Source organism: Mirounga leonina, unplaced genomic scaffold (genome assembly GCF_011800145.1).
Source record: "Mirounga leonina isolate KUSES-001 unplaced genomic scaffold, KU_Mleo_1.0 Mir_114, whole genome shotgun sequence".
In the NCBI taxonomy this organism is placed as follows: Eukaryota; Metazoa; Chordata; class Mammalia; order Carnivora; family Phocidae; genus Mirounga; species Mirounga leonina.
Window position 1 is genome coordinate 21,898,123 of NW_023270265.1, and position 11,801 is coordinate 21,909,923.

Below are 11,801 nucleotides of genomic sequence, written 5' to 3' on the forward strand. Positions count from 1 at the left end.
TATTAATTGGTATAGATACTAAGATATATTTAAATTTCAGGTGCTACTTTTTTCACAAATGACAAGAATGTTGGACATTTTGATGGATTATTGCCACTTTAGAAATTTCAACTTTAGCAGGCTTGATGGATCCATGTCTTATTCAGAGAGAGAAAAAAATGTAAGACTACTTATGTCATACATACCAAATTCTCTTTTGTAACTATCTTGATTTCTAAAGTAATATTCTTCGTAGAACCACAAATTGATAGACTAAAAACCTTGTAGCAGGATGAAAAGCATAAGCATTATTTAGTATTAGTAAGTCTTAATGTTTCTTAAATTATGTATGTTTTCTGGTCCAACTTGACTTAATAATATCCTAACTTCACTACCACTGTAAGAATATTGAGATAACAAGAGCTTTTTTTCTCCTGACTTTGGCTGTTCTCTCTACCCCAACATTTCACTGAAAATATAAAATCTGAGCAACTGAAAGAATTTTACAGGAACACCTATAAATCCGAAAACCTGCCGTTAAGCTTATACTATTCCTTTTTGTCATATGCTTGTGATATAGAATCAGTCCATTTCTGTATCTATTTAACATTTTATCTTTTGGGGGGCATTTCAAAATAAATTATAGAAAATAATTCCCTTCTATTATTTCAGCATATTTTGTCTTTTTGGGTAAATTTTACATATCCTGAAGTGAATAAAGTCAAGCATACATTTTCTGAGTTTTGATGAATGCAAACTTAACAGTAGCTCAGGAAGTTCTCTCATGCCCGCTCTCAGGCAACCCAGTTTTCCTACCTACCCCATCCACTGGGAAACCACTTGGGGTTTTTGTTGTTGTTGTTCTGGTCACTATTTTTTAAGAGAGGATGGTCTAGACTTTTTTTTTTTTGAAGATTTTATTTATTTATTTGAGAGAGAGAGAATGAGAGACAGAGAGAGAGCATGAGAGGGAGGAGGGTCAGAGGGAGAAGCAGACTCCCCGCCGAGCAGGGAGCCCGATGCGGGACTCGATCCCGGGACTCCAGGATCATGACCTGAGCCGAAGGCAGTCGCTTAACCAACTGAGCCACCCAGGCGCCCCTAGACTTTTTTTTTAAATAATACTAGATATTCTTCCTTAAACTTCCCTTGTGATGTGTGAGTTTTCTTTTTTAACAAAAATATCCTTTTTTTTTTTAAAGATTTTATTTATTTATTTGACAGAGAGACACAGCGAGAGAGGAAACACAAGCAGGGGGAGTGGGAGAGGGAGAAACAGGCTTCCCGCCGAGCAGGGAGCCTGCTGTGGGGCTCGATCCCAGGACCCTGGGACCATGACCTGAGCCAAAGGCAGATGCTTAACAACTGAGCCACCCAGGCGCTCCCAAAAATATCCTTTTTTTTTTTTTAAGATTCTATTTATTTGAGAAAGAGAGAGCACAAGCAGGGGGAGCAGCAGAGGGGTGGGGAAGAAGCAGGCTCCTGCAGAGCAGGGAGCCTGATGCGGGGCTCCATCCCAGGACTCTGGGATCATGACCTGAGCTGAAGGCAGACACTTAACTGACTGACCCACCCAGGCGCCCCAACAAAAATATCCTTAATAAAAGAGGGGCTTGGAAAACAAATGAAGTTAACATAAGCAGATGTTTTATATGTTAACATAATTGCTTTCTAGACGTAAATGATTGATTCGGTCTCCTGTGGATACACCTTTTAATTGCTATAATTAAAAACAATTTCCCTCCTCAGTTCTTTTGGCTAAAGTTAGTTGTCTTTATTTCTAATGCTCATAGCTATGATTTATTACAGTGAAAGGATACAGATGAAAATCAGCAAAAAGAAAAGTCACATAGGGTGAAGTCTAGGTGAAACCAGGTGTATATTTTCAGTGGGGTCACACAGAGAGCACTTAATTCTCTCAGTGGCTATTTGTAACTGTACATGTGAAGTAAGCCAGGGAAGCTCATCTGAGTCTTGCTGTCCATAGTTTTCTTTGAGGGTTAGTCACATAGGCATGATGTATCTGTGTGACTGGCCTGAGCTACCCGGTCTCAAGCCCCTCTGAAGACCAGGTTTACTGTCTTAACCTGGGCAGTACGTAATGCTGAACAATTTTTATTTTGTGGGAGGGGAGACTTTGATAACTTTCTCTTCAGCAAATTGGTCTTTTTCAACTTTCATGACTTCTGGGGTTTTCAGTATTTATTTACTCCACACTGAAAGTCCTGTAGATACTGAAGAATTCATATCTAGTTTCAAGAATGCTGACTTATTATATCCCTTGGCATTGCCCTCCCCACTCCTTTGTTATAAACACGTGGTTATAAGATGGTTGGTCCGCATGCAACATCATATCCACATTCTAGGCAGTAACAGTTGCTTTCTTAATTCCTTGAGTTTACCTTTTTTTTTTTTTTTTTCCTTTTAGATGCACAGCTTCAACACAGATCCAGATGTGTTTATCTTCTTAGTAAGTACACGAGCTGGTGGCCTGGGCATTAATTTGACTGCAGCAGATACAGTTATCATTTATGATAGTGATTGGGTAAGTTGGAAATTTAGCAATATGCTGTTATATTTCCACTCTGAATTTTTGATTTTTCATTGTATGCTTTGCAGTTTTATTTATCTATTTAGAAAAGGTATCCCATCTTAAGACAAAAATCATTATCAAGTGCCCTGTGTGTAAAATCTTGAACATGTTGTATCATTGAAACCATTCTAGATAGCTAAAATGAGTTAAGAGACTTTAAAAGATTCTGATTGGATCATGCATTTAACTTCAGTAGGAGTTTAAATAACCTTAATGTTAAACTGTTAAATGTTATTTTTCTTTTCACTTTAAGAATCCCCAGTCTGATCTTCAGGCCCAGGATAGATGTCATAGAATTGGTCAGACAAAGCCAGTTGTTGTATATCGTCTTGTAACAGCAAATACTATCGATCAGAAAATTGTGGAAAGAGCAGCTGCTAAAAGAAAACTGGAAAAGTTGATCATCCACAAAAGTAAATAATACTTTTTAGTACTTTTCTTTTTTCATTTGTCATTTACTGTGAGATTTCATACTGTTGTTTTCTTATAAAAGAAATTGGTACAACTTACCTGGTGTAGGATTTAAATAGGCAGTGGGGAGGGGCGCCTAAGTGGGTCAGTCGGGTGAGCATCCAATTCTAGATCTCAGCTCAGGTCTTGATCTCAGGGTTGTGAAGTCAAGCCCCATGTTGGGCTACATGTTGGGCATGAAGTCTACTTAAAAAAAATAGGCAGTGCGCAATTTGCTGTTGTAAAGACCTAAACTAGAGGTTGGTGTGACAACAAAGGAAAAACATTACTGTCTAGATGAGGAGCAGAGGGGCAAAGAAAACTCTCCAGGACACTTTCAAAGTATCATATCCTCAACTCTGTCATGGGGATTTGGCAGGATGTTAATGCTTATTCTTGATAAGAGATTGCCTGCCAAAAGGCTTTAAGAAAACCTCAAGCCGCTTCTTACTAGTCCAGTATATTAAGTATTAGAATAGTAAAGATAATGTTGAAGTAGCGCTACTAAAAAAAAAATCTGTTTAGTTAAACTCATTATTTCAAAAAATATTTGGCTCTACAGAACGTCCTTTTCATCATTTCAAACCTTGTATTTTTTAAATACAGTGTGTTTTTTTTAAGGGAGGGAGAGAGGGTTGTGGGGTCAAAGGGAGAGGGAGAGAGAACAGGCTCCACACCCAGCATGGAGCCCAGTATGGGGCTCAATCTCACGACCTTGGAATCATGACCTGAGCTGAAATCAAGAGTGGGATGCTTAACCGGCTGAGCCACCTAAGCACAAATACAGTGTTTTTTAAACTGGAAGAGATTCTGAGAGGTAGGGGAAGTAAAGTAAGTGAGACATTGGTGTTTTATATTTTGTTCCCTAAGATTCTTCGGAGAAGTTCTACTTCTGTTTGTTCAAAATAAAATTCTATTTGGGGGGCGCCTGGGTGGCTCAGTTGGTTAAGCGACTGCCTTCGGCTCAGGTCATGATCCTGGAGTCCTGGGATCGAGTCCCGCATCGGGCTCCCTGCTCGGCAGGGAGTCTGCTTCTCCCTCTGACCCTCCTCCCTCTCATGCTCTCTGTCTTTCATTCTCTCTCTCTCAAATAAAAAAAAAAAAAAAATCTAAAATTCTATTTGGTAAATTGGCTTTGTGGCTACCTTAACAAAAGTTGAAAACATCTGTAAGCTTTGAAGCCTAGAGAAAGGGGAATATGATAATGTTGAAAATCACTATCAATTTGCTTTTTTTTTTTTTTTTTAAGATTTTATTTATTTATTTGACAGAGAGAGAGCGAGAGAGGGAACACAAGCAGGGGTATGGGGGAGAGGGAGAAGCAGGCTTCCTGCTGAGCAGGGAGCCCGATGGTGGGACTCGATCCCAGGACCCTGGGATCATGACCTGAGCCGAAGGCAGATGCTTAACGACTGAGCCACCCAGGCGCCCCAGCTATCAATTTGTTTTATGCTACTTTTCTGCCTGCTCTCTACTTGAAAATACTTTCTCCAGTGTATCTGATTTTGAGGGAAATACGGGTTAGGTTTTAGAAATCTGTAATTTGCCTTGATTGAACGTTCAGACTGTAGTTGGAATTTACACTGGAGGAAAAAGGAACTTTCTTTTTCTTTTCTTTTTTTTTTTAATTATATAAAAAGAACTTTTCTAATAAGATTTTGTGCAAATTAAAAAATTTTCACCTGTTCTGCTTTAGGAATTTGAATGATGAAATATATTTTCTTTGTTGAATATAATTTAAATTCAGTAAAATGTATGTCTAGTTTTGTTTTCCCAAGTCTGTTTTCAGTATTTTGAAAAATTAATATCAAAGAACAATTTGAAAGGAATTTTTAAAATACTGACAGAGTGTTTTATTGAGGTAATATACATATAGTAAAATACCCAGATCTTAAATGTACAGATTGATGAATTTTGACAAATGTATACATTCCTGTAACTATCCTCCGGATCAAGGTAACAAACCTGTCCCTCATCCAAAAGCATTTCCTTGTGCACCAGTCATTTTCCATGTTCCCTTGTCCCTCGGTAGAAGGCACCACTGTTCCAGTTTCTGACACAGACTCCTTTTTCCTTTAACTTCATATATGGATTCATTTGTATATATGTGGCTACTTTTGTTCAGCATAATATTTTGAGATTCGTTTATGTTTGTGTTTTAGAAGTTAATAGTTTTATGTATCTATTCTTTAGTTGGTTGACATTTAAATTGTTTTCCAGATTTTGGTTTTTATGAATAAGCTGCTCTTGTTCAAGTGTTTGTGGACGTATGCCTTTGTTTGTTCTTGGTCTTTCCTTGGGTGTATGTTTACCTCTAGGAAACGGCTAACCTTTTCCCCAGGTGGACATACCATTTTATACTTCTACCAATGAAGTAGGAGAGTTGTGGTTGCTTTTCTTCCTTATCAACACTTGACTTTGCCTGTTCTTTTTAACGTAAGCCATTCTGATTGGTTTGTAATGTAGTATATTTTGGTTTTAAAAGTAATTGTCAGTGTTTTGAATCTCTTGAAAATTTTTTCTAGATCATTTCAAAGGTGGTCAGTCTGGATTAAATCAATCTAAGAACTTCTTAGACCCTAAGGAATTAATGGAATTATTAAAATCTAGAGATTATGAAAGGTAAGGCTTTTTAATTTTAGAAGAATGTAATTCACAGTTTTGATTTCTCATATGGACTTGAATATTTTGTTTTCTTATAGGGAAGTAAAAGGATCAAGAGAGAAGGTCATTAGTGATAAAGATCTGGAGTTGTTGTTAGATCGAAGTGACCTTATTGGCAAGTATCCTGCTTTTACTTCCTTTAACAGAAACTGAAACAGACTTGTAAAAAGAGAGAATAGTAATACTTATGTATCCCTATATGTAATTCATTCAGCCACTAGTCCACAGCATTTAACCAATCTTTTTTCATTGTGATTCTCTTGTCAGAATCTTAAAATCATGAGATTTTACCCATCTTTTACTCAGGCATCTTTTACTGAGAAGAATGTATCTTTAAACATAGTCACTGTGTCATTACATTATTACATTTAAGAAAATTGGCACTAAAACTTTCTAGCTAGACCATATCGAGATTTCTCCAGTGGTCTCAAATCTTTACAGTTAGAATCAGGTTCCAAATTTCATTGTTGGCTTTGTCTCTTTTCTTCTGTAACACCCTCCTCACTTTTGTTTTTCCAAGTCATTGACAAAAACTGGATTATTTGCCCTATGCAATGACCTACATTCTGGAATTGGCTGATTATTATTATTTTTTACCCCTTTTGTGTTGTCCTTTGATTTGTTCCTCATTCTACTTATTTTCTGAGAAGTGTACATAGCTATGTACATAGCTGTACAGGCTTCGTTAGATCCAGGTTCCATTGCTTAGAAATACTTCGTCATTCTATTCTTGAGAAGAGCACTTGTTAGCATTTAATGAGGCTCCTTCCATGTGGCTTCAGGACACAGCTCCCACCTTCCAGCCCCCACCCAGCGCACCATTAATCTTCTCAGCTGTTCTGTTACAGAATTTGGCCTTCTCTGATGGCAGGCTGCTTTGGGAGCGTTACCTTTCCCAGAATCTTGTAGTCTGATGGCCTTTCATCAACGATACGATCGGCTCCAATCTTGTTTTTGGCAGCATTTACCAGTGTCTGCTTACTAACCAAGGTCCACAGTTTATCGAGGTTGGCAGATGTGCGAAACCTCTGATTCCTCTTCCAGCGCTAATGCGCCATACCAACTTTCCCAAAGTAATCTGGGTAGATGGTTGTTGAAGTTGATCACCTTAGTTCCTGGGTGCGTCTGGTGTTTGCCAGTGTGGCCATGGTTCACGTGATCCTGACATTTCCATGTCTTCCTTAGTCGGGATGGTATGTCAGCAGCCAAGACAGAAGAGCTGTTGTCAGAGTTTAAATCCTACCAGGCAGCATATATATCTGAGTTTATTTTTAGTGAGCTAAGATTGGTCAGCTGATTCAGGCTGATCTTAGAAAGTTTTCTGTCCTTCTATTTGACTTGATGGTTTTAGTATCCATTGATGATGATTGTTTAGAACCATTATTTCCTTAAGGATTGCAAAATGGTGATTTTCTTGTCTTGTTATTCCTTTATTAGCTAGAATTAGTTTATTAAGAACTTTTCCGTATCATTTCTTTGGTTATTCTGTACAGGATACTGTCTGTACAGCTGAAGCAGGATAAATTGCTCAGTCTTTATTTTTTTTTTTTAAGATTTTATTTATTCATTTGACAAAGAGCGATAGCGAGAGAGGGAACACAAGCAGGAGGAGTGGGAGAGGGAGAAGCAGGCTTCCCGTAGAGCAGGGAGCCCAATGTGGGGCTCGATCCCAGGACCCTGGGATCATGACCTGAGCCGAAGGCAGACGCTTAACGACTGAGCCACCCAGGCGCCCCTATTTATCAGTCTTTAGAATAATGAATGGATGTCTACAATGGCAACCATAAATTATCTTGAAAACAAATATAATATTTAAAATTCATCATTTCCTAGTTATATTATTAACGTACTATTAGTATCTGTGCTCTTGATTGTGTGTATTGTATCTGTATATTGGAAATACTGTATAATGCTGTACTGCTGCACATCTTTTCCCAACCCTACTTCAATACTGTTATGTTGGTACTTTGGTATTGATGGTAGGGATATTTAATACCATGGAGATGGGGAAAAACTACAAATCAGGGCCTTTTGGTGGGGCAGGGCATCAGGGGAGTCAGTCGTTAAACATTAACGAGCACATGACTTGATTTAATTTCCTGATGTCTTTAATTTCGTTTCAAATACCTCTTTTTAAAATTGTGCTCTTTGTCTTCTTTTCATTGAGTTGAGAGAAGTCTTTGTATATTTGAGATATAAGCCCTTTATCTGATACATGTTCTGCAAATATTTTCTCATAGTTTGTGGCTTAGTTTGCATGTTCTTTTTTCTTTTTTTTTCTTTTTTAACTATACGCCCAGTGTGGGGCTCAAATTCATGACCCTGAGATCAAAAGTCACATACTCTACCTTCTGAGCCAGCCAGGCACCCCCTTGTCTTGCACTTTTGTTAATTAGTGTCTTTTGAAGGTCAGAAATTTTTAATTTTGATGAAGTCCAGTTTATCTTTTTTTGTTACCACTCATGATTTTGGTGTCATGTCTAAGTAATCTTTGCCTAATGAAGGTTATGGTGTTCTCTTTGAAGAATTAGTTTTAGTTCTTGCATTTGAGTTAATTTTTCTGTAGAGTATGAGGTAAAGGTCTAAATTCTTTTGTGCATATTGTTACGGTGTTGTCCCAGCACCATTTGTTGAAAAGATTATTCTTTCCCTATTGAATTGCCTTGGCAATGTTAATTGAAAGTCAATTGATCATAAATGTAATAGTTTATTTCTGTACTCTAAATTCTGGCCCCTTTATCTGTTTGTCAATCCTGTGTCACTTTCACACTGTCTTGATTATTAACAGTTTTGTGGTCAGTTTTGAAATTGTGAGGAGCGAATCCAGTTCTGTTCTTTTTCAAAATAAGTTTTAGCTATTCTGGGTTCTTTTTTTTTTTTTTTTTAAGATTTTACTTACTTTTTTGACAGAGCACAAGCAGAGGAAGAAGCAGGCTCCCCCACAGAGCAGGGAGCCCGATGCGGGGCTCAATCCCAGGACCCTGGGATCATGACCTGAGCTGAAGGCAGATGCCCAACCGACTGAGCAACCCAGGCGCCCATATTCTGGGTTATTTGCATGTTTATTTTAGTTTTCAAATAGTTCACGAAAATGAGAAAGATAAAGCCCTATGACCAAATCTTAAATATATTATTAAATAAAAATCAGTTATATAGGGGTGCCCAGCTGGTTCAGTCTGGAGTATGCAGCTCTTGATCTTGGGGTTGTAGGTTCAAACCACACATTAGGTGTAGAGATTACTTAAAAAAATAAAAATCTTAAAATAAAAAAAATCAGTTGTATAGAAGGTATGCAAGGATAATGTAATATCTGAAAATATTTGCATTAACTGAATAAAGGAGAACTAGGTACGGAAAACCCACTTGAGATAACGTCATAATCACCTCATATTTCTTTAACTAGACATGGAAAAGAATGTTGTTAATCTGGTAAAATGCATCCATCCAGTAAATTACTAAAATCAAGAGCATTCAAGGATAGCAGGTCTCACTCCCACTGTACAGTACACAACATTGCACAATTTACAAGGAAGTCCTAACACTGTAAAATAATAAAAGTAGGTTTAGGGGAGTAGTACTTAGTTTTAGTATAATTTTTGCAGGTGATATAATCATCTCCACAGAAAGTTAAGGGAATTTAGAAGTTTTTAGAATAGAATTAAAGAAGGTTGTTATTAATTAATAGTATGCATATCAGCAATAATTATTTCGAAAATAAGATGCTTCCAATAGCTACAAAACTAAAATGCCTAGGATTTAATGTAACACTTCCTTTAAGGCCATTATGGGCAAAATTATGAAACATAGGACTGAATAAATACATATTTAACTGTATTCATGGGTGTCATGTGTAATATGTACATGTTAAAATATAAGTTCTTGCCCAACTTAACCTATATTTCTTTCTTTTTTTTAAGATTTTATTTATTCATTTGACAGAGAGACAGCAAGAGAGGGAACACAAGCGGGGAGTGGGAGGGGGAGAAGCAGGCTTCCCTCTGAGCAGGGAGCCGGATGTGGGGCTCGATCCCAGGACCCTGGGATCATTACCCCAGCCAAAGGCAGACACTGAGCTACCCAGGCGCCCCTCTTATATGATTTTCTAATTAAAACCCCAATATGACTTTAAAGAACTATGACAGGCAGTTTTAAAAATTTATATGGAAGAGTAAAGGGCCAAGAGCCAAGACAGTTTTCAAGAACAACAGAATATTCCATACCATGTATTAAGACGCAATTTAAAGGTCACAATAATCAAGGCTAGAATTAGCATATGATAAGATAAATGAACCAGTGGTTTGGCAAATTCAGAAAGCCAACCAAACTTGTGGGGAAAATCAGTAAATGACAGAAATGGCAATTCAAACTAGAGAGGGAGAATTCTTGTTATTCAAATACATGATGCTGGGACATTTCTAATCAACAGCTGGGAGACCTCATATCATACTCCGTAACAAATTCTAGATAGATTAATTGGTCAAAACCTAAATATTAAAAGCAAAACTTTTTAAACATAGGAATATATATGCATGATTTTTAGAACAGCAAAAGAATTCTTAAGGTACAAAATTAAATGAATAGATTGATAGATTTTATTACATTAAAGACTTGTATAAAAACATGATACCATGAACAGAGATTAGAGACAAATCACAGAAATATGTGCAACACATAATAGAAAGTGTTTATTACATACACATAACCAAAAGTCAGCAAGAAAAATGGACAACTTGAGCAGGCAGTTACCAGTAAAGAAGTGGCCAGTTAACAAAGATGCTTCAACATCCAAAGAAATTGGAGTAATGCCATTCAAAACCAGTAGAGATTTCATTCCATAGCTATCATTGACAAAAATGTAAAAGACCACATATTAGCGGTGAGGGGTGTGTATGAAAATAAATTTTCATGGTATCTTGCTTCCCAGTTTTTAAACTAACCATGATTGGGCTTTTTATTTTTTTTAACATCTCAGAATGTAATTTCACATTGGTGCTCTATACCTGTGTATCTTAAATTCAGCAGAAGTGATTTTGATTAGCAAACTGATATTTGTCTGTTTCTTAGAGGCCGGTTTTCATTGTAATAAGAGGAGTATACTTTACTTTCTCACTTTTGCTATGTTGAATATTGATTAAGGAATAAAGGGTCCCACATTTCTGTGGGTTTTTAGGCTTTGGACAGATGACTCTATAACGACATATTGGACATCTCCTTTAAGATTCCTTTTTATGTTTGTATAATTTTTTAAAAATAAATATTTATATATTTTTCTCTTAGATCAAATGAATGCCTCAGGACCGATTAAAGAGAAGATGGGGATTTTCAAGATACTAGAAAATTCAGAGGATTCCAGTCCTGAATGTGTGTTTTAAAGTGGAGCTAAAGACTGTCTTTTAAAAGTTCTTGTTTACGTCTAGTGATTTACCTGTATTGGTTTTAAAATTCAGATTATCCACTTTTTTGATCCTATCCGTTTACATAATGAAACTTGTACCATTGCATAATTAATATGTGATAATTTTCTGAGCCTTATAAGAACAAAGAAGTATTCATAGTAAGTTTAGATTTTCCGTTAATTTTTCAGGCTCGGTAATATTCTTGGGTACAGGCTGATGTGTACTTAACCACTGCCAGATTTATTCAGTCTTCCTGTGGAAGTTTAATGTCTTTTTCCCCCCTTTTAGCAGTACAGTTCATGGGTTTGGGGTACTTCAGTTATGGAGTAGGCTTTGATGGGGGAAAGATTAGGATTATGCTTTCTCTTGTTTAAATAAGAAATTGTTTGATTTTAAGGTCTATTTCTATAAAATAGTTTACCAAATAAATGTTTGTTATAAGATGTTCTCATCAAATTATTTTTTCAGAAAAATAATGGCTCAGGTGAAATAATAACGAAAGTCTTGACTGCCATTGTGATTCAACATTATGTTGACTTAATTTTATTTGTTAGTACTCTACACATATATCATATAAAGATTTCAACTGGACAGTGGGTAATTCAGAGCAGACTTTGAAAACTGTAGGGTCTTGACAAAAGACCAGAAATTGGAAGTGGTAGGATATCATGCAAAACAAGGGTAGAACAAGAAAGAAGAGACCTTGAAAATGTATAGTA

The 11,801-nt window shown here is 36.7% G+C and overlaps 1 protein-coding gene across 2 annotated transcripts in view; it reads left to right on the forward strand.

The window, feature by feature from the left end:
* Positions 1-11,413, forward strand: part of HELLS (helicase, lymphoid specific) — a 37,402-nt gene extending 25,989 nt beyond the window's left edge. The window contains exons 17-22 of one of the 2 annotated variants that reach the window (XM_035025460.1): positions 41-160; positions 2,408-2,449; positions 2,826-2,985; positions 5,548-5,644; positions 5,725-5,801; positions 10,964-11,413. In XM_035025460.1, coding sequence (XP_034881351.1) covers positions 41-160; positions 2,408-2,449; positions 2,826-2,985; positions 5,548-5,644; positions 5,725-5,801; positions 10,964-11,058 — 591 coding nt within the window. In that variant the 3' untranslated portion in view covers positions 11,059-11,413. Of the gene's footprint in view, positions 1-40; positions 161-2,407; positions 2,525-2,825; positions 2,986-5,547; positions 5,645-5,724; positions 5,802-10,963 lie in introns of both variants that reach the window. The other variant, XM_035025451.1, reaches the window with a different exon arrangement.
* Positions 11,414-11,801: the final 388 nt, after the last annotated feature.